Source organism: Amblyomma maculatum, chromosome 10 (assembly GCF_055883805.1).
Source record: "Amblyomma maculatum isolate TAMU_Amacu chromosome 10, ASM5588380v1, whole genome shotgun sequence".
In the NCBI taxonomy this organism is placed as follows: domain Eukaryota; kingdom Metazoa; phylum Arthropoda; class Arachnida; order Ixodida; family Ixodidae; genus Amblyomma; species Amblyomma maculatum.
Window position 1 is genome coordinate 33,529,171 of NC_139353.1, and position 23,436 is coordinate 33,552,606.

Genomic DNA, 23,436 nt, shown 5'->3' on the forward strand with positions numbered 1-23,436 from the left:
ATGAGTAGCAGCGTCGACACTCGTCACGAGAAGACCGGGACGAACCAGGAGGATGGCGTCAGACAGCCGGAGCCCAGGGTTCAGCAGACTCCGCAGCGTCTCGCCAGTTCCGGTACAATGACTCCGCGCAGCCTGTTCCACACGGACCCGGTGACTACTTTTCGACGCCATTGTGTCCTCTTAAACAACGGCGTCTGGATGCCTATGATCGGTCTGGGCATTTGCAAGGTAAGATAAACGTGCAGCCTTTATTTGCATGTGCTTTGCATTCGCCAAAAAACATGCTCGCGAGAGAGAATTATGGCCCAAAATCCCGTGTTAACATTTCAGGGCAGTGGTAGTCGCAAACGTGAACGTAAATTCAAATACCGCCGACCCTGTTACCTGGGCACCCGTCTCGTATGTTGGTGGTGCGGAGTTCGATGCCCAAAGCAACTAACTGGTCGCTTACCGCTTTTCTTTTTTCTTGACACACGCAAGCTGTTATAGGGCGGACTGGAGAGCTTCTGGCAGATAGACTCTAACCTTCTTAACCTCCACTTGCGGTTATACCCAGGGAGCGTTTTTAACAACCAAGTTGAAATGCGCTGCGTGCTTTCCGTTGCTGCCAGCTCTCCCACCAGTGGTGAGTTTCTTTTGAATCTGCCGCAGCTAACGGAAAGCCATTTTAAGCTTTCTCATTTCAGGTTAATATCACCAACAATGCGCAGCAGAAAGAAGCTTTGCTCGAAAGGACGGAGCAGAAGCGACGATATTTGTCGCTGCGCTAGCAATCACGGCTGACGAAAGCTTTGACGCCTTCTAGACATAAGAGTGTGGAAGAGAGCCCAAATCTGGCAGAAATATTCCTTCCAATCATCATCATCAGCCTGACTATACCCAATGCAGAGCGAACGCCTCTCCCATATTTCTCCAATTAACCCGGTTCTGTGCTAGCTGCATCCACTTGACCCCTGCGAACTTCTTAATCTCATCCGCCCACCTAACTTTCTGCCGCCCCCTGCTACGCTTTCCTTTCCTTGGAATTCAGTTTGTTACCCTAAGCGACCATCGGTTATCCTCTCTTCGCACTACATGTCCTGCCCATGCCCATTTCTTCTTCTTGATTTCCACTAGAATGTCGGTAACTTGAGTTATTTCTCTGACCCACTTTGCACGCTTCCTATCTCTCAATGTTACCCCTACCATTTTTCGTTCCATGGCCCCCTGGGTTGTCCTCAATTTAAGTAGAACCCACTTGGTTAGCCTCCACGTTTCAGCCCCATAGGTGAGTACAGGTAAGATGCAACTGTTGTTTACTTTCCTCTTGAGCGATACCGGTAAGCTGCTAGTCATAATCTGGGAGTGCTTGCCAAATGCGCTCCATCCCAATCTTATTCTTCTTGTTATTTCCATTTCATTATATTTTGTGTATAACAGCGATCACTGGATATGGGCATAAGTGCGATTAGAGCTTATATCTCATGAACATCCGTTTTCAGCGCAACCCTGCAACTGCTCTACAAGCGTTCTCTTGCTGCTAAGAGGCGAAATGCTTGGAAGGACAAGACTGACACGAAACTGAGAAGAACAAAGACATTGGACAGGACGCAGTTTGACTAAGCTCCTGTCGCAGCATTAAAGTGATCGCCTTGTGACACTCCTAACAGGTGACGCAGTATGGTATAAATCTGAAGGTACCTCGCGTTTGGTATATCACGTCAAGAGCCACTTGATATTTTGTATATGCTCAATTATTGCATCGCTATCAAGATGTGAAAGAACAAAGCTACCTTCGTTGCTCCGATAACTACTTTGAATTGCAGGCGCGTTAGTTTCATAAACAACAAAGCGAGTCAACGCCCAAGTGTAGGACTGCATGCATTCATCGGCAAAAGTTTACCCGCGAAGTTTAGACTAAAGATGAGCAAAAGTAGAGAAGCTTATATTGGCCATAGTTCGCGCTTCCCTACGCATGACAGAACAATGTTGCCGAGGTCACAGGTCCGCAACAGAACTCTTGCAGCGAGTGGAGAGTAAAACAGACTGGACCATGGCCGGGGTCAGACTCGAGTTGGGAAGACTTATGCCACTCCGAGTTCTCTGTTCGATGCACGCAAACAAGAACACATCCAAATAGCGTGTGGACCAAGATAAACCGAAAGTCCACGCATGCGCATGGGCAAAACCGGAACTTAACAAAAAGCACACTGGAAGCGGGCTGTCATTCCACCTACACGCTCTCCTAAAGCACTGGAGTTCCTGGAAGGTGGCAGCAGCAGCATGTAAGGTTGAGGAGCGAAGCAGTACGACTAATGTATCATGCACGCCGACCGGCTGTGAAGCCCAGCCAAGGCATTTAACCTTGGAAGAGAGTGCGCACTTCTCCGTGATAGCGGATTGGGACACAAGAGGGCCGAATTACACGCGTATACTCATGGAGATAAACGAGGCCAGAACCTGCGGTAAAAACATAAAATTACGGAGACATTTGTGATCCGCCTTCAGGATAGTGGCACGTGGTCCTCTCCTATTACTCACATATTCATTAGCATACCACTCGTAACTTTATATTAACGTGAACGTTGTGGGGAGTATGAAATTCCCGCGCGAGGTCATGTGGTTGTGACGTCATGGCCCTGTCGGCCAATCAGGATTTTTCCCGATCGCCGCATGGCGGTAGCGACGACACCGGATTTTTAGCAGAACGAGGTTCTTACGCTATTGCATAAAAAAGAGATAAAAGTAGGGCGCACTCTGGAGGCGTCATACCGGTTGTAATTCGGCCTCGCAGGGCTTGTAACGGGAGGCAATAGCAACGACGCTAAGAGTATATGACGCAAAAAAAGCATGAAAGGAATAGTGCAATCTCCAGCTGTACGTCTAACACGTTTGGGATAGCTGTGAACAGATGCATCGAGCAGTGGTCACCCGGAGAAGTGCGACTGATGTGCTCTGTGCAAGGCAGCGCCAGCTGTGGCAAAGAATGTAGTGGAGGACAAGGTTGCCGCAGGCCACTGTGAATTGAGCTGTGAACTCAGGGCTGTAAGTAGTGCCTTAAGTACATTCAAGCAACACGCGCACGCATGCACCGTTCACGGTCAGAGTTGCGTCGCAGGGTGACGCTGCCGTCGTGGAAAGTGTGGTGGAGGCTGCGGTGACCGCGGGCTACAGGTACATTGACACCTCGCACGCGGCCCGCAACGAGATGGCCATCGGTAACGCGTTACGTCGGGTTATCGCCGCTGGAAAGGTCAAACGCGAGGAGCTGTTCATCGTCACTAAGGTGCGTTTCGCATTTAAGTGACTGAGCGGTACAGAAAGTTCTTACCGTGAGGCACATTTAAAAACACCTATGCTCTAGCGACCATAGCTTTGTTGTTCGTCAGCTGCTTTCGGCATTGTCATGACAGCTTGAAACTATATTGAAGAGCGCTTACATATGTTGTCCACAAATATTATGCGCTTTGAATTATTTAAAGGAACCAGAGTGCTTTACAGCAAAAAAAAAAAAAAAAAGAAGTATTATGCAAGATCATCGCAGAAGGAATGTAATGTTTTCTAATATCCACAACCTATTTAGATGACATTTTTGCGAGTATTGTTTTTTTTTTTTAGGACTGAAGCTTTGTCGGGGAAGCCTTTAAAAACAGAACTTGACATATTTGTGAGGCTCCGTGGTCAGCAATGTACCCGCCTGTTTCTATCGGCACCTAGTGTAAACATTCAAGCTATCAGAAAGCAGCGCAAACCAACCATTTAGCTTAGTCAAGGAAGACATAACATGTTTCGGTTTCCGCAAACCTCTTCATTTATGCGCCAGCCGTATCATCATTCCCTCCCCATTAGGACCGGTTCGCACTGCTTGGTTCGTTCATTAATCGCGAGATGGCGTTACTTATGTGGATCAGTCGCTTACGCCATACAGCAAGCTAGTGGAACGACTGCAGTACAAGTTCCCCTGTGAAGCACTTCCTCACGAAAACAAAGGGAAGAAATTTTTTCGCCCGCTTCCCATAGTACGTCGATATAGTCGTGGGATGCCTTCACGTTTTCTATGTATGCGCGACACAGGCGCGGAGCCTATCAAAAGGAAGAACGGAAGGCAGACTAGTAGGAGAGGGCTTAATTGGTCGAAACATGTTTACCTTGCTAGCATCTATTTCAAAGATGCGTTGGTTGGCAGTAAACTAAATTGTGTATAATTTAATTGAGTCGTCGTTGTCTTCGCTGCGGTCCAGCTACCGTGTGAGGGGAACCAACGCCAGAAGGTCCGAAAGTATCTGCGCTCGTCGATCAGGAAGCTGCAGGTGCCTTTCGTCGACCTCTACCTGGTACACTTTCCGGTGTACGAGCGCGCCTTCAAGAGGAACCGCCATGGTGAGCATGGTGGCGGCTCTGCCATGCCGGCAACATATCGCCCCGGCATCTCGGGAGGCAAGGAATCTCCGGAAAGCCCCGTTTCAGAGGAGGAGTCTGCAGTACACAGCGTTGGGACGGTGGACTTGACCGATATCCTGGAAACGTGGAGGGTGAGGACCCTGTCGAGGAGGGTTGATTTTTAATTAGAATGTATCTCGTAAGGGCCTTTTATTACTGTGGAAAGCAAATTTTGCATACATACATGAGTGTACATCATCGTCACTACGGAATATCGTCAGTAACGCATGCTCTAGGGCTTGCTGGTTTATGAAAATAAAATAAAAATAAACAAGAAAGCCCTGTACTATGGCGTTCCTAATAATTTGAGGCAATTCTGGGTGTTAGATCTCATAAAACAAATAAAGCAAATAAGGCGATAGCGAGACAAGGTCGTGAAATAGGCTAAGGGTTGTTTTGCTTATTTGTTTCCGCCTTTTTCGCGCAGGTTTTAATGGCTTAGTCCTTTCATCTTTTATTTGGCAGTCGTGAAGAACGTAAATTATAGTATTTAATTCAAAATTTATTGCAATTTTTTTAACAAAGAGAGGATGCGGAGACATGTCAACTTCGTGGAAAGTGGCACATGAGGGAGTGAAAGGAGGAGGAGAGAAAGAGGTGATTCAGTGAAGGGCTGCGTAGGCTTCGGCCGTCTGATGTTCTGTTACGTTCGCTGATATTGCGAAGCAAACGGGCGTGTTTTACGCACCGGCTTTCTCAAAATGCGGTCGCCACTTCCGGGATTCGACCAAGCAACCTTTCGCCTAGCTGCCCAGCGTCTGTCGCTGAGGTATTGTAGAAGGTCTCCTCCGCTCGTGAATGCCCGTTATGTCCTCGTTTTCTTTCACATAAAATTGAAATAAGACATGTGATATTCTCTCTTTTATGTAACGTTTTCCACATAAAAAAGAAGTTTATTTATTTCATGAAGGCTAAAAAATTCAAGAATGGTGGTCAAGGGAAGATGAAAATTTTGTGCAAAGAAACAAAACAATACAGAAAGCAAAAATACAACTTAATAATTTAAGGTTAACAAAATGAGGAGAACAAAGGACAACATATAGAGTGCGCAATAGAGATGCTATCCCTACACGTGCAAATTATTGTTGAGCGTATCCTTCGCAGCGTTAAGCTGCACCTGTTGGTTCAAATGGCCGACCTGTGACACTTTGATGCTAAAATACGATACGGCAAACAAGAACAAAAAATAAACTCAGTGCTGAATACACAACTGCTAACGCACGACATCAGCGCGATATAGCTGGCATGGGTCCATGTCGATAATGACTACACATAAAAAGACAACGAAAGCACACAGGGCTTTCTTGTTAAACATTTCTTTGTGTTTCGGGAGGGTTACATGATCGCGCTCCTTTGGGTGGCATACCATGTGAGGAGCCCGTGCAGCACTCGCCTGGCCGCTTAGGTACTTTCTTTCCGATCACGATTGGAGGCAAGGACGAATATTGGCGGTGGCTTCAGACACACTAAGCTCGGGAACCTTCACATTGCAGCGTCAGCCGCAAAATAAAAATAATAAAAAGTTATGCTCTTGTACTGGTCTCACTTTCTCCTTGGTAAGCAGTTGTAGGCTAGCCAGTTCGCTTCGACTTATGCTCCTAACGAGCCTGTCGTCGTTCCGTTAATTTTTTATGACTTGGGGTCTCCATCGTTCTCGTTGTGGGTTTCCGTTTGCAGGGAATGGAGGACGCAGCCAACATGGGTATGACGCGCTCGATAGGACTTTGCAATTTCAACAAGGAACAGGTGAAGAGGATTCTCGGTGTGGCGACCATCAAGCCAGCAGCCCTGCAGGTAGCTACGGATTATTTGCAAAAAAGAGCAAAGTAATCTACCCTCCTCTTCCTTGTCTGACCTTAATGGCTGCTATCTTGCCCTACGGGTCGCCTGCTTTATTAATATATCGCGTGTAGATACGCTTTTGTACACACTGATATGTTTCGTTATCAACGCTATGATTATAGAAAATATTGTCTGCTGCAGAAAAGAACAGCTTGTAGTGGTCGTTAAACCAGCCGTGGTATTGCCTTACTAAGTTTACTGTGCTCGTTATTCAACTGGGCTCTGCCACCGTCGTCCACGATAGGCGAAACCGCCGTTATTGCAGAAATGACATTGACAATTTCTTGCGATAGGTCAACATGCACCGCAGGTTACTTTTGCTTCAGAAATTATCGTCTCTTTCAACAAGAAACAGATGGCTCCCTTTCTAAGGAAGCTACCTCTGCGCAAACGCACAATCACACTCTTAACCTGGTTCCACGTGTCAAAAAAGGTTCTAGTTATGAGTGGAACTTCCACTTATATAAGTGGAAGTTTTACTTATAAGAACTTTTTAACATTTATGTGGAACAATATTAAGAGTGCAGTGGCTGCGAAAAAAAACTGCATGAGTTCTAGTTCTAGCTTATGCCTAGTTACGCTTTTGCAAACATTTTCTCTGTTCAATAACTCTGCCGCTGAAAACTCGGGGCTCGCTGTGGACGAAATCCTGCGTAACAGTGCGATCATTTACGACGTGCTTTTCTCTCTCTCGTGGCGCCTAATTACTTTCGGCACTAATTGCCGAATGTCCTGGCTGCTTTCTGTTAACAAAGTGCACCTCATTACGTACCTTCGCCACACACGCCGGCGCAGACACGGCGTTGGCGAGAAAGCACGTCCGCTTCAACGCGAATAGGTGTTATTTTTGTCCCAAATCCCGACTCGCTGACGATGTGACGATCAGCGCAGTTTTCTTCCGGAATGAAAGGTAGTCGGACTTGCGAAGCGTAGTCGGAACAGCGCCCTAAGGCTTACAGCGCCCGACTTCAATACTACCACCAGCGGCGAAGGTGGTATCCGCAACAGGTCGATTCTTTGCCCCACATCTTTTGCCTTATTCTAAATAGCATTTCTTGACTTCGTCAGAAGGGTAATATACTGACGGGAGTATGCGCTAGTGATTATTGCTATAGTTTGGAATTAAAAGAAATTTTAAATTGCTGCATGATCAGTCAAGGAAAAACATAACTAACGATCTATGAATTAATAATAAACTATGTCCTAATTCACATGCTGGAGAAAGTACGGTAGATAAGTAGAGGCTTTAAACCCTGGTGGCGAAAAAAACCAACGCGGAAGATAAAGCGCTATTCGAGCTCGAAGAAAACATTAAAGAGGGGTTGCAGAAAGACATGTTGGCGCAATGTCCACCGAAGTAGATACCTGTCCGGTTTTGTAGATAATCTTCTGTAAGTAGAGGGCAACTTCGCCAGCTGTATCGACGTCTAGCTGCAGGCAGTCGATTCCATTCTCTAGGACTGCGACACAGGAATGCAGTTTTCGTGTTGCCACGATCGAATCTCCAGCCAGTGCTCGGAGCGCACCTTCGTTGGTTAGGCTAAGTTCAGGACGAAGCCACCGCTGCAGCTAATGAGGTGTATTCTCATTTACGGGAGGAGACAAACGTGCAAATGATGAAGTCACCGACATGTCCACCGCCGCCTTTAGAAGTGTTTGCCGCACGTGTGCGTACCAAAAGGCGCCTTTGCAGATTTAACAGTGGAATTAGCAATTTGGCAATGCTACTCAGAAAGAGATGGACAGAGAAAAAAAAAGAGATATTGTCCGCTTCTGTGTGTCTACGAAGCTGCATTGACGCATGTTTATAGCCCCTGATTTGTATAATTTTGAATGAGTGCTCTTTCAGTGCAAAACCTATCGATTGGTAGACGAATCCATTGATTGACCCACTGACTGAAGAATATACGGTCTGTAGAGAAAGCGTGAGCCGAGAGGCATGTCATAAAGGTGGGCTATAAAGTAACTCTAAATTAGAAAAAAATCGCATTTTCTTACATGCGCGGAATTCTCGGTAGTCATCATCATCATCATCATCATCATCATCATCATCATCATCATCATCATAACCAGGCTAACGGTACAAAGGTATCTCTCACAAATCTCCAATGAATCGCCTCCTGTATCACTTGTGGCCAGACTTCATACAAAGAAGGCCAGCAACCACTCACACCAAGGAAAGCATAGAGAATCTTTTTTTCTTGTGTTAATCAATGCGAAATAGTTAGGAAGACATAGAAATGTACGATTAGACAAGTGAAGGGAAGAATAACCACATGGCCGCCGTTAGGATCCAAAATCACGACCTTTAAATTTCGCGTTTGGTGCTCTAGCAATTGAACTACTGCTTTTGAAGCCCACATCGCTACCTTACGGAATCATCGAGAGTCTTTTCTTCGCTTTACATGCACTGCCCATCTTCAATTTGACTACAGGTGTCAACAATTTGAGTTTATTCGCTGACTCTCCCAGCTCTTTTCCTATCTCTTATTGTTTCACTTATCCTTTCGATTTCCACAGCTCGCATATAGCTTTATCTCCATTTTTTGAGTAAAACCCCTTTTCTGGTTTCTACGTTTATGCCACGTAGATTAGTATCGTTAAAATGCAAATATTACATATTTTCGTCCTGTGAGATGCCGACAAATTGCTATTGATAATTCGAGAGTATTTTCTAAAAGAACTCCACCGATCTCTTGATCTCCTAACAATTTAACTCTCGTGGTCTAGATCTGCGGTCACTACATGCTTTAAGGATATGTATTTCTTTACCATCTCCAAACGTTCTCTAGCTATCGTGGACTGCTGTACCGTTCCGAGACTATACAGTATTGCATTTGTTTTCTGAAGAAGAAGAAGAAGAAGAAGAAGAAGAAGAAGAAGAAGAAGAAGAAGAAGAAGAAGAAGAAGAAGAAGAAGAAGAAGAAGAAGAGAAAGAAGAAGAAAAAGAAGAAGAAGAAGAAGAAGAGAAAGAAGAAGAAAAAGAAAAAGAAAAAGGAAAAGAAAAAGAGAAAGAAAAAGAAGAAGAAGAAGAAGAAAAAGAAGAAGAAGAAAAAGAAGAAGAAGAAAAAGAAGAAGAAGGAAAAGAAAAAGAAAAAGAAAAAGAAGAAAAAGAAGAAAAAGAAAAAAAAGAAGAAAAGAAGAAGAAGAAGAAGAAGAAGAAGAAGAAGAAGAAGAAGAAGAAGAAGAAGAAGAAGAAGAAGCAGAAGAAGAAGAAGAAGAAGAAGAAAAAGAAGAAGAAAAAGAAGAAGAAGCAGAAAAAGAAGAAGAAAAAGAAGAAGGAAAAGAAGAAGAAAAAGAAGAAGGAAAAGAAGAAGAAGAAGAAAAAGAAGAAGAAAAAGAAGAAGAAAAAGAAGAAGAAGAAGAAGAAGAAGAAAAAGAAGAAGAAGAAAAAGAAGAAGAAGAAAAAGAAGAAGAAAAAGAAGAAGAAAAAGAAGAAGAAAAAGAAGAAGAAGAAAAAGAAGAAGGAAAAGAAGAAGAAAAAGAAGAAGGAAAAGAAGAAGGAAAAGAAGAAGGAAAAGAAAAAGAAAAAGAAAAAGGAAAAGAAAAAGAAGAAGAAAAAGAAGAAGAAGAAGAAGAAGAAGAAGAAGAAGAAGAAGAAGAAGAAGAAGAAGAAGAAGAAGAAGAGTGTTGAACATTATCTTAGTCTTCTACATATTGATTTTCAAGCCTACCTTTCTACTTTTCCTGTCTAGGTCATCAATCATTATTTGCAGTTCATCCCCCGAGTTGCTTAGCAAGGCAATGTCAAGAAGAAGAAGAAGAAGAAGAAGAAGAAGAAGGAAAGAAAAAGAAGAAGAAGATGGAGAAGGCGCAAAACTATCTGTGCGGCCGAGCACGTCGGAACAAGACTAAGACATTAACAGCCTAAGGAACAGGTGGATAAAAAGTACAATGCAGCCGCTTTCCCCATTCTCAGGGCTAGGTCTATTCCAAACACGGTGAACTGAGAACTACATAGCTGCCGCAGCTTCCCCAATGCCTCATCCTAGCTCTCGTATCGGCAACTCGTTAGCAATGCGTGGCTTTATTTGTAAGATATATATACGTACCCACGTACCCCAACTGCCCCACTACCGCGGTGGTTCAGCGGTTTAGGTTATTCGCTTAGTGGGCCGGAGGACGCGATTAGGTTACTGGCTGCGACAGCCCTCATTCCATGGTGGCGATATGGAAAAGGCGTCCATGTGCTGTGCGATGTCTGTACCTTAAGTAACTCCAAGTGATCAAAATGATCCGGAGTCCTCCACTACGTACCCTTTAAAACCTAAATCGCTTTGAGTCTTGAAAACCTACAATCCAATCCAAACCAAAGCAAGTCAATTGTTTTATGTGGCAGGCCTTGCTGGTCATAGCTTATATTCAACTGTGGCCTCTAATGAGACCACAGGCAGTCACATGTGCACACATGTACATGTAAGTCACAGTTGCTTATGCACTGCAGGTATGATATGATGTCACTTATTCCGCTCGCGCGCAGGTGGAGTGCCACGCTTACCTGAATCAGAGCGACCTGCTGGAGTTCTGCAAAGAGCACAGCATCTGTCTCACGGCGTACGCCCCTCTGGGGAGCCCAGCCAGTAGCAGATATCATCACAACGCAACGGCGTCAACAACAGCGGCAGCAACGGCATTCAAGGACGAACGGTGAGTCTGAAAGTCACTTTGATGCGCGACCAATCGCAGGTCCATTTGCGCTTTCCTCAGAGAAATGCGGTTCGGGCTCCACTCTCGGTTTACGATGGTGTGGATGTGAAGTAGTGAATGACATCAATGTAATCACACTTCCTTACTGGAAACTTTCGCGTCACTTCTTGTGCTGAATAACATTCAGAATATTATTTGTTTGAATGATTGAATGTCCATCAAACATACATTTGCTCACTACTCCCAATCCCCGCTTAAGTTTATGGAGTAAATTGGTTTGTCTCGGACCACCTGCAAGACTAGTTGCTTTCGCGCTGCAAGCCTGCTGCAAACTAAGTGGTTAAAAAAAAAGAAAAAGCTGCAAATGAAGCCTGTGCTCTTGCTCACTCTCCGCGTTACATAGGCAACTTTGAGGACTTGCCTTGAGCAAAGCAAAGGGCGCACTACTACTCTCACATATCGGTGGACGCATGCACCGTGTTGTGAGGGGAAGGATGAATAGACAAGAGTTATAGTTGAGGGTTCAGGATTTTTTCAGCCTTCTGGTAAATATTTATTATGCATCGACATTGCGCATACAGGGCTGGATTTTGTGCTTTGCCTCGGTTTAAATTCTGCTGCTGTGACAGCGATCAACTACTGCTCTCCGGTGTTTAGAAGCTCAATGCCGTAACTACTGAGTGAAGGAGGCTTCCACTACCGGCCGTATTTTCTTGCAGGGCTAGAGAGGGATCGCACCACTCAGACCTCCTTCACCACGAAGTGCTCCGGAAAATGGCGGACATCTACAGGAAGACGCCTGCGCAGGTGAATTGCCACGCTCCGCCCCCTAACCATGGCGCTGTCGTCATAGGGTTGCTAATGGCGTTGAAGGCCATCGTTATCTTCAACTTTATCTTCACAACTTTATCTTCACGGATTAACGACGCGACCGTTGAAATGCAGGAATAATGCTGGAGCTACATCGCCCCTCGCGAATAAAAAGATAATCCTTGTTAACATCAAATGAAGGGTAGGGGGGAGGTGAGCGAGGAGAGCAAACGCACGAAGCTGAAGAAAAAGTTGAACTTGTTTTGCAATAAAGCAGTGATGACAGGAGTTCAGAAATTGAGCAGAGTGCACACTATGGCTCGGTCTTAGTGCAGGATTTTACGAATTTAAAACTCTTCAGTTATTTTTGCCTGCTTTACCTTTTTAACTAAGCTATTCACTCGAAAGACATGAGACAGAAAATTTGAAATTTGATCTTTGCGAGGAGCATTCTAGTCGCCAATGCGGACGCCACTGCCAGCGAAGCACCTTGCGTGTAGTCTGAAACACCACTTTGCCCACAGGAGCTCATTTTTATCTTATTTGACTATTTTAAGTGCACTCAGAGCCGATAAAATTCGGCCGAAATCGGCAAGTGACGGTATTCGAAATCAGAGAGATGACATCCACCGGAAACACAGCCTTTGTAGCCTAGAAATACCAGGAAACGGAATACAGTTATCGCCATCACTGGCCAGTTTCACAAGCAAACGGTGTGAGTCGACATAGAATTGCACCCTATATATCTCGGAGGCTACGCTATTACGTCCCTCTGTACAAAATGGCGGCAGTAACTGTTTCTAAAAGCGGAAGTCACGAGTTTGAGTAGAGTGACGACAAAATTTTACGTTCGTTTTTTTTTTTTTTTTTTTTTCAGACAAATATTTTATTTTCTTTTGCTCGCGGAATGACATTACTCGAACTCGGAGGTAATTTTCGTTGAGATAAAAAAAAAGGAAAGCTAACTTTAATTGCGAGATGGTGCTTAAACCGCGAATAAAGAATTATATCGCTTTTCTCTCGTTCTTCGCCGTGCAAAAGCCACAAAGATGACTTTTCATTTTTTCACCAAAAGACTCCTCTTCGTCTCTGCGCTCCTGCAGTAGTTACAATTTTTGCCTCAGGATGGCGTTAGGGCGGCGCCAGTGTAGGCAAGATATTATTGATCCCGTGTTGCATCCGCGCGGTCGATATCTCTGCGACGGAGATGGCTAGAGGTGGAGGAAGCAGAGGGAAGGAAAGAGAGATTTGCGACCACCGCTCGATGAAAGCGGCATCAGGCCAGTTTGATCGGCGGCTGGTTTCGACAGGGCCCTGCAGCTCACGGTCATTCTTCAGTGGCTATCAACCATGCCTGCTGCAGAGCGCAGAGAAGGCGGCACGTTGTAAATGGTTTTGTGGCGCGCGCTTCAGGATTTTCTTTTGCCCCCTTTTCGCTTCGCTTTTACTTTTTCTTTCTTGAATAAAAAAGACAGACCAGAAATTCTGACTCTTCCGTTCTGTACTGACACAAAAGATTACGCAGAAAACAACACCAACAACAACATGTTTGTTGGTCGCATTCTCTAACCTTTTATGGCGACGTCGTTTACAGAAGGGAACACTGGTGGGGAGGACGAGAAAGGATAATAGGTGGAAACTTTGGGTTTCCTGATATGGTTTGGTTTGGGTTAAGGAGTTTGACATCCAAAGCGACTCAGGCTATGAGAGACGCCGTAGTGGAGGACTCCGGAAATTTCGACCACCTGGGGTTCTTTAGCGTGCACTGACACACAGCACACGGGCGCCTTGCCGTTTCTTGATATGGTTCCGGACGTAACTTTCATGGGTAGGGATACCAAACAAATGCGCACTGCATGCGAGCGGTCAGATAAGGTATCACATGCACACTTCCAATCCGGGAGTGTGGTCTCAGTGTCTTCTGTCGGCTGAGCGATAAAAATTTGCCGCCCCCCCCCCCCCCCTCGAAAAAAAAAAAATAAATCACGAATGAGCTACCATGTCTCAGTACAAACTAAAAGCTATCGCGGTGTCGCTAATCAGTTTTAGTCGTCTCTTGGTGTCTAGATGAACTAGGGAGCGTTATCTGTCAGTGGTTCGGGAATCGTGTGTCCGCGATTATGTATCTTACACTGTGATGTGGTCTGTTCTACCTTGTTCATGATCGTAGAAGGACGGCCGCACTGCTTCAAGCTTGGCGCTGCATGCCGACAACTATACAAAAAAATGAAAAATAAAGAGACAAACGTGATAAAAATACGCCACAGTATATATATATCGTTGTCGTAACAACAGACGTTTTTACCGCTGTGTGGCACTTTTATAGTTATTTAGTAGTTGTGTTGAAGTTTTTTGCTGTAACTGCACAAAATTCCGCTGTTACTGCAAAAATATCTAGTGCACGTGTGCATATTCACTTGTTCTATTGATTAGATACTTGGTGCAGTACCTGTAAAACATAATTGGAAGCAGTTATTAATTTGCAGCTCAAAATATTGCCCGTATCTGTTACGTATGAGAAACAATAATATCTTGTCCATGTCGCTTTTAGGATCACAACTGAGATAGACAAGTGCCACAACTGATAACAGATTTATTCTGCCACCATGTTACAACACTTATGGTCAAATACTTCTATGGTGCCCAGCTGATATGGAATGAGTCAGTGGATGAAATAAAATTGAAGCACAACTTTTTGGATTTCTTTAAACATATTTTTCTTGGTTGTTCTGAAACGTGGGAGTAAATATGTTTCGCGTCTGTATTTGGGCATTTGTAACTTCTGGTTTGGTCTTGTCTTTCCTTGCAATTATAATTTTTTTTCACCCATTTTGCAGATATGATTGCAAATTGTCAGACAGTCATAATTGTCAGAATTGTCAGATATGAATTGTCATGAATTGTCAATAGTTGCCAGCAGATATGAGTTGTCAAGACGAGAATTGTTTTGTGATTTGGTATTTAGTGTTGAAATAGTTGCCATTTCTTATGTGGTAATTTTGTATTTGAACCCATTAATAGCCAGACACGCTACAGGTCCAGTCATGTGTTTGGGTTTGTTTTTTCAAATAAAAGAAAGGAGAGGGGAGAGAGCAATCAATTCTGAGTTTTTTTTTTTTACTGGTAGCTAACAGAAGTAGCGATAACATAAATATGAGGTATATAATGGATGTATGTGGCTGCCACAAGATGGAGATATATTCACATTCGTTAATATTTGCTTTTTAGAAAAGTAGAACACTTAAGCTCTTGGTAACTTGGTAACATGGTAACTTGCTTGCCATACGTTAGTAAGGCTCCTAGTTGAAAGTGCACCCCTCTACATTTCATTTATTTACGTCTGTCCTCTCGAAGGACTAGTGAGCTTTGGCTTCGCGACTGCACAGAGTTGCATTTAAGTAAAAAAAAAAAGAAGTCTATAGGTCACTCACAGCATAAATCCTGTTTTTTTTTTTTTTTTCCCTAGCGCCTGTTCGACAGTCACATCCCCTGCCTAGCGGAGAGTAGTCAAGTGGCGTGTAAAAGTTTTTTTTTTTTTTTTTTGTACTTTTTGATGTCGATCCGATAGCGTAATACTCCCTGCTACTGTTTGACCATATCAGGGTGGCGTGTTGGAGGACGCCTTTCGAGCCGGGCTTCTCGAATCGTTTCATGGGCCTTTCAGCCTCCCGGGTCTGCGTTTTTCACCCTTATTTTCCCCTCTCGCGTATTTTGTGCGCAAGTCACAAGCAAGTGCACAGAAAAGGTCCAGGTACCTGATAGCGCAAAGCAAATGGAGCAGTCGCTGAATAACTTTGCCCTTGTCTGACAGTCTGACAGGTGGGATCTTGGGCACCGTTTTTTATTGGATGCAAAGGAAACAACGTCCAGAAGTTCGGTCCATGTAGTTCATGTGCCGCGAGTTACAGTGAACATAACAGAAGCTGGCCACCGGTTCCTTCTGGTTGGAAGGCTGCGGGTTCCTGTCAAAAGGAGTTGAGACGCCAAAATTTCATTTCTCCCTTTCATTAACCACATTTGAAATGTCAAAAGCATATAATAACTGAACGCTACAATAAAGTTTCGTGCTGATGCTCAACGTTGTAGTTGGATACTTTTGGACATCATGTTGGTTTTCTTTTTCTCTACACACTATATAGACCTGAGAATAAATCAAGTAGGAAAGTTCTGAGCAGGGAGAATATGAAGTCGCGACAGACGGCGACTCTAGTACCACCATATGCCATAATGGTATAACTTCAGTTAGGTTTATTATCATCATCATTACTAGCAGCAAGCGTATTACGTCCAGAGGAGAAAAAAAGGCTTCTTCCTATTGATCTCTAACTAGCGCTATCAAGTACCCGCCGCGACCACACTTTGCCTGCAAACTTCTATCCCCTCTTCCCTAATTTTCCGCAACCTTCAGCTTGGATTGCTTTCACTTGGTTGTGCATTGTGTTGTCCGTGTCATTCTAAAGGCATGCGTAAAAGGTGAGCGGCTCAGTTCGCAGGTCGAGCCCACGTTTCGACAAGTGGACTTGTCGAAATGTTGGCTCGACCTGCGAACTGTGGCTTCCCCTCCGCCCTCCCCCCTCTTCTATTTTTGTTCTGTCTATTTCATACCATGTAGCCATCTTCTTCCTCTCGCTCTATAAAGGCACACGCGTCATTTGATCTCCTGGTTGCTTGTACCGCTCCGAAGCTGCGTTTTCTCTTCTATTGGTTTGCAGGATGATAGGCACAGTTCGATGGCGCTCCTACTGTATGAGAGTTAAACTGCAACTCTAAAATTTTACATGTAAATGCCTGATGTTTGAAAAGAATAATAATGTGTCTCTATATTGCCAGTAATTTAAGAGAACAATTCATTACAATTCACGCAGACTGATCGTGTATTTCATTATCGAGATAAATATCAGCCTTAGTGCTCAAGTTGCGCTATTTATTTGATGTTTTAGCCTTTATGTCTAATATTCTGCTTACAACCGTGATGTATACTCAACAAAGAGGTTATTTCGCTGTTACAGTTGATGGTGATACCATTTTAAATCAATTACTAAACTTTTCATGAAGTAGTATCCGGGGGTTGAGGTGACTAGCGCTGACGTCAAAAAAAAAAAAAAAAAAGCGCGGTCAAGAAAAGAAAAAGAAATGTAAAGAGAGAAAGGAGGTATACGTTGCTCCAGCTATTCGTCTCATTCTTTACATTGTTTTCTATACTTCTGGATTTATTTCAAGGAAGGGAGGCTGTGTAAAATATAGAAAGAAAATAGTGTACTGCCAGGCTCATTATCTCGGCCACTGTAATCAGACCCGCTATCTGAATACGGATTCCCTTGCACGCGTTCTTTCACATTCACTTGTTATATCAGTGTTCACTTGAGCAGTCTATATTACGGGACGCCCGCTTCTTTGGGACGGGCTCCATTTTTTAGATCAGGTCTCGAAAAAGTATTTTCCCACCTCTCGTGCAGTGCTGTTTTATTGCTAATTATCACTGTGACCTAATATCTTGCGGCTAAACTAAAAAAAAACCTTTTTTATGTTTCCTTTTCGCTGTTCCATTATTTACACCTACGAATTAGCTAATAGAAGATGACTTTCGGTGACAGGAATTCTTCTGACTGTCAGATGCAAGTTCGCAAAAAAAAAAACCAAGACGGAATACCAGCGTCACTCGACCTATTATCAATCAATCAATCAATCAATCAATCAATCAATCAATCAATCAATCAATCAATCAATCAATCAATCAATCAATCAATCAATCAATCAATCAATCAATCAATCAATCAATCAATCAATCAATCAATCAATCAATCAATCAATCAATCAATCAATCAATCAATCTGTTTTTTATTTTCTTTGTATTACAGAAAGAGACAGGACTAAAAGCTCGGAAGCTTGACAGAGGTTCTGCCCCCCTTTTCACATTGGCATTGCATCATACAAGCGGCAATAAATTCTGCGTTCTAAATTATAGCACAAAAGAAGATAACACACCCTGCCCCTTTTTTTTTTACATTGGCATTGCATCAGACAAGTGGCTTATTCTTCATTTTTGAAGTAATATGAGCCAGAAGTAGCCTAGCAGGTTGAAAGTTTTATCAAACTACGCTATAAACATTCAAATTCTTATGCTGCCACATTAGATAAAGCTCAGTGAAATGTTAACAATAATATGAAAAGAAAATGCTGAGCTAACGGTGCGATGTGCTGTGCTGTGTCCAAATTATTGCTGCGATATGGAAGTAAAAGGTGGCAGCCATGTTTTATCGCGTCCCATGTTCGAGGCTGATCTATATTCTGTCAAAGCGTAGAACAAGGCTTACAGGCGAAAGCGACATTAAGAAGCGAAAGGGGGATGGACGGTTCAACGTCATGATTTTCAAAGTCAAGGGTGCTTAAACTTTCGTCCAGCAAAATTCGTTTTAAGAGTTTATTCTTGCCTCATTCGTTAATGCATGAATTGAGGGCGCATGAGTTATGGATCAAATGTCAAATATGGAAGCTGGGTGTCGGCGGGTCATTCGTTACCAAGAGGTGAGGCTTCATAAATTTTTATATTCACCACGACTCGCGAGCTTCGTAGGATTTTTATTTAGAATTTATTCATATTTATCGCCATTTTTTTTTAAACGAACAGTCCTATCAAGTTGGAAACGACGGGAGTATATATTTTGGAAATGCTTAAGAAAAATGAGCTCATGAATTGTGCCTGTTTGGTAGCGCATATTCACTTTTAAACATAACTGCAGTCTACTCAAGTTCATCGCAGAAGAGCTTGGTTTGTTGGATTTTGGGACATAACGTCCAAAAGCGACATCATATTCTAGATACGTCGTAGTGGAGGCTTGTTCCTATAGCTTCGAAAAGTCGAATAAAAAACATTGGCTGCCCACTTCGTCGCTGTATGAGATGATGGTGTTGTTGATTATAATTTTATTTGGCATAAGGCGTTTTTGTTGAATAGCCTGAAACCTGTTTGATCTGCACGAGATGTGGCCGTATAACCATTCTTACCAATTGAGTATTCGTTTCCTCGGCGAGAAGACGAACCTAAAACCAGGTCAAAGCTTGCGCTCATGGAGAAAAACCTGTTGGGTGTTGAACCCCACATACCTAGCGTACAGGCTGAGGTTCGGACCCCTAGTCGCTGCTATGGTCTCCTTATTACATGTTTGGTGGGAGTCAGTGCAGGAAATGCGCCGCCGCCGACTATTATTTCTGCCTAAAAGCATAAGGAAGTGGTCATGACAACAAAGGACATTTCTCGCTAACTAGTGACGTTAAACAGGCTTGGTTTCAGTCCATCTTTAAATACAGGAATGTACCATCTTTGCTAAACGTTATCTGAAAACAGTTTTCCTGTTATTTCAATTTTGTAGCACCCGTAGGGACCACGAGCTCTTGAAATACAGACATACGGTCTTTTTATCTTACATAGACTTGGAGCTTCGAGGGTGTCGATACACACAAAAAACAAAAATTCGTTGCCTCGTTGCTTTTGGTAAAGATGGCACCCGTGTCACCGTGCGCCGCATTGGTCCAATGTTGTCCCGCTTTGCATCACTTGGGCCCTTGACCACGACCTAACGGCGCCTAGAAGCCAAGCACGCTCGAAAGGGCATTCAAACGGGTCGTTTGTCTTAATAAAGTAGACTGACCAGAGCTTGCTTGTAGCGCCACGCTTCGATGTCGGGTTGAAACGGCAGAGGTTGTTATGCCGGGAACGAAAATACGTTTATACCTCCTCTGCGTCCCAAGGTCGACCTGCCGACCTTTCGCTTAAGGAAGGGCGCTTGGCGGTTAATCCTCTTTTATCTCTTTCCTGCCTTCGTTTCCATCCTCGCAGATCCTAATCCGATGGCTGCTGCAGCGCGGAATCGTGGCTGTGCCTCGGGCCACGTGTCCGGACCACATTCGAGAGAACATTGAGGTATGTGGGGCTAGGTCAACATTTAAAGTCTTGTTTCGTCCCTTTCCCCACTTATACAGCAATGAACAGCAGTGTACGTCCGGCAATAATAAAACCGCGGCCTTCAAAATAGCTTGTTTTTCTAGCAACTAGTTTTCACCTCGGCTAATTAGGTTTTGGACATCGCTAGGAACCAATCAAACCTGAGATGAGCTAGACGTATAAAAATGATGATACGTATGGTAATTGTTTTGCATATGTTGAATACTTTCGTTTTAAAAAATTTAGGTTTTCAGGCCTAGATGCACTACAGAGCTCAGTGATTTTAAGATGAATGTAAACGACGTAAAATGTTATAGAAACACATTGCTGCTGATGGTTGAATTTCATTTAAAGAACTGCAAAAAAAAAAAAAGACCTACGATTAACACAATCTATTAATGGCGCATATGATTTGTGCTTTGTGCGCGTACCGGTGTTTTCTTATTCTGTAGGTTGTTATCCCAATAAACTACTTTTTGTATTAGGGGCTGCTTTTCATTGAACGTATGTGTCAAATGTTTAGTTTTGCCTTTCCTATTTATTGAATGAGGGAACCGGTATCTCCATCAGGCATTCATATGCCCTCAGTACTGGCCTGTTTCCGTACGTGAGCAATGAAGAAAATATTAAACATTTCAATGTGTGTACGAAGAGCAAAAACTGTTGACAGGCGCGTGAAACTCTGGATGCTGCGGCTACAGAAATGCTCTCGTACCATTTGTTGACTCGGAAGCTGCCCAAAGATTTTATAGGATTATCTTCTCCTACTGCGTTTTCCTAACAGGCCTGCATGGCATGAATGACCTGCCCTCTTACATAAACATAATTTTAGTTGTAAGAAACACTTGGAAACATTCGCAGTGTACTGATAAACTTTAAGGCATTGAGGGGCTTTTTATGCTGAGCTGGAAACCCTGCAGCGGGGACTGGAGAATAATGCTGCAAAGTCTGAATGAAGACCATGGAAGGCTTTTCATTTATGATAGAAAGTGCAATGACATCTAAAGCGAGTGTTTTTGGACAGGCACACGTTTTTTACGACAGAAGTGAAGTAAATAAGAAAGAAACGCCTTCATTATTAGTTTGTACATTGTCGAGAATTTAGCACGATTTCTGACTGACTCCACTGTAAATAAGAAATGCATGTATTCGCTTATGAGACGATGAGGACATCTTAAGAAATGGCAGGTACTTTCACGCCCGTAAAGTGGCGAATGAATATGTTCTGGCAGGACAGACCAGGTACACATGGCCAGCGGACAGCAACACAGGCGCCCCAAGATGGAGTTTGACGGAGTGCGTACGCTACCTTCTCCTCTTCTTTCTTCTCTTCTCCTGACTCTGCTTGCGACTCCAAGTTCGTAAAACGAAGAGGCGTCCGTGTGCTGTGAGATGTCAGCGCACGTTAAAGATCCCCAGGTGGTCGAAATTACTCCGAAGCCCTCCACTACGGCTCCTCTTTCTCTCTTTCCACTTTCACTCCCACCTTCCTCCCTTCCCTTACGGCGCGGTTCGGGCGCCGACCTTGTGAAGAGGCCGAAGATATGAAGACATCGGCCCGCCGCTAAAACCAGAAATTTTTAGAGCTATAAATGTTTCTCTCTCTCTCTCTCTCTCTCAGGGTGTCACGGACACAAGTGTGACAGATACTGTGCCTTTCCCTTCCTGTGAACCAATTATTATTATTATATTATCGTCAACTGCTTTAAGCGAGCACTGCCGGTGAAGAGCTAACTGGAGGAGCTGACCTAGAGTCAAAGGCTGCAACGCATGCTGTTCAAATTTTCTTGTTCCTTTCTTTCATGCTTACTTCCACTTACTGCACGCGCAAGTAGTAGGATTAGCTATAAGTGTATGTTACGTATGTGCTCTGAAATTATATACGAGGCTCTGGTCGAGCTCCTGCTTTTTTTTTTTTTAATGAGCTTCCATTCAATCCCCAACGCTTGCAAGGGATTACTACTAAATGTGGCACATTCGGTAACTGCAATTGTTCGCAGGTGTTCGACTTCCACTTGTCGGATCAGGATGTGAAAACCTTGTCTGGACTCGACAGGAACATGCGCCTGTTCACGTACAACGTTCATGGGTGCGTACAATGGCGTCGCGGACAAGTGCAGTGAGACTTCGCGAATCGACGGTCTTGAAGAGACAGTGTGAAATTTGATTGGTTACAGTAGCGTGCAATAGTTTAGAATGCTGCTTAAGCTGCATAACTCAAGGTTTATCATAAATAAGTGTAGACAGCCACCCACTTGTCGCTTGCCTGTCTGTTTACCACATCGTCAAGAACGTACTTGATTGCCGTTCGGGTATCTTGATTTTGACAAAGATTTGAGTTCTATGGGCGTATGGAAGTTGCTCACATTATAAAAGTCGTTAAGAGTATTCATTGTTATTGAGTTAGTAGCACAATATAGTAATATTTTATTTTGCTTGTTTTATTCTAATTATAGAGTTTCTTACTCTCACCTAGAGGGAAAGCTCTGCTGCCATCTATGGGAGTTTACATGGAGTTTCCAGACGACCAGTTCAGCCACCATGGGCGCTCAAAGCATCATGGACCGGAGAGCTACCGAGTGCAGAACTACAACTTTTGGACAAAACTAATGCAAAGATAAACGTTGGTCTACCGTACATAACGTCCTAACATTCAATATTGTGACTACAAATTGCAAAAAGAAAGAGAGAAACAGCATGTCAGTGTGAGATTTATCCAATATAAGCGATGGCTCTTTCTCCGATTGGCTTGGTTTTGAGAAGAACAAATACCAACATTTTGCACGTAATTGGCACACTTTGAAAAAAAAAAAAAAACGTTTTGAAAATATTTGTGGTTGTGCAATCACTTAAGAAAGTTTTTAATGGCATTTCGAGAAACAGAAACCTTTTATTGGCGACGTCTGCTTTTGCGCCTTCGCTACTATGGCTTTCGCGGTCTATGTACGCACATCGAGATGATGATGATGATGAAAAAACATCATAGTAACGCCACTCCATACATCTGAGAAAAACCGACTGTCCCGCAACAAGTAACACACCGGCCCATGATTCTTAGCGTGCCCATGGTGGCTGAAGTGCAGTGCCCTCAGCTTTCCCTCTAGTTAGTGTAAGAAACTCTATGGTTCTAATAGCTTCCATTATTTGGGAGATCCTTAGAAATTTAGTATTCTATCGCCGAAGTCGTCGAGAAATAATTCTTTACATAAATAACCCGTGTACACTGTAATGTTGTTTTAACGCAGACATAACCTCTGCGCAGGTTGCCCAACAGGGCAGAGTACCCTTTCAAATGAGGTACAAGACGCCACGAGGAATCATCATGTTTATACCTCCTCAGCACAGTGAAGTGCCGATTTATTGACTATTTTTGCTTTCGGGAGAGAAGGTGTGATGTGAAATAAAAATATTTCGTAAAAATTGCGTTTGGCATTGTCACCGTCTTAAGTCAGAAAAGAAACAGGACAAAAATATCTGACAAAGCTTTTGCTTGTGAGGTTTGCGTTCGGCTTCGCCTCTTGCACTGGTGTCCAGCAGAAATGTAACCTTCTGGTTTGTGTCTCATTCAAAAAATGAATTGCAGAGAACTACACTTTCGGCTTCACCCTTTGCTTGCTTGTCTAACAAAAAAGTAACATTGCGGTATTCGCTGCGGAATTCCGAGGTAGAAGACATAACTTTGGCGTAAAATTGCAAACACATATACGCAACACCTTTCTGCATGACCTAGATGCCTTCATTATTGCTTATCTATAGTTTAGCCACTCATGACTTTC

General features: G+C 43.6%; 1 protein-coding gene across 1 annotated transcript; it reads left to right on the top strand.

Annotated features, from left to right (window-relative positions):
* On the top strand, window positions 1-22,956 carry LOC146176120 (1,5-anhydro-D-fructose reductase-like). The gene is made up of 9 exons (XM_084581259.1): window positions 1-228; window positions 3,098-3,265; window positions 4,221-4,511; window positions 6,097-6,213; window positions 10,742-10,908; window positions 11,628-11,715; window positions 19,556-19,639; window positions 21,661-21,749; window positions 22,923-22,956. The coding sequence occupies exons 1-9, from the start codon at window positions 1-3 to the stop codon at window positions 22,954-22,956; spliced, it is 1,266 nt and encodes a 421-aa protein (XP_084437385.1).
* The last annotated feature ends 480 nt before the right edge of the window (window positions 22,957-23,436 follow it).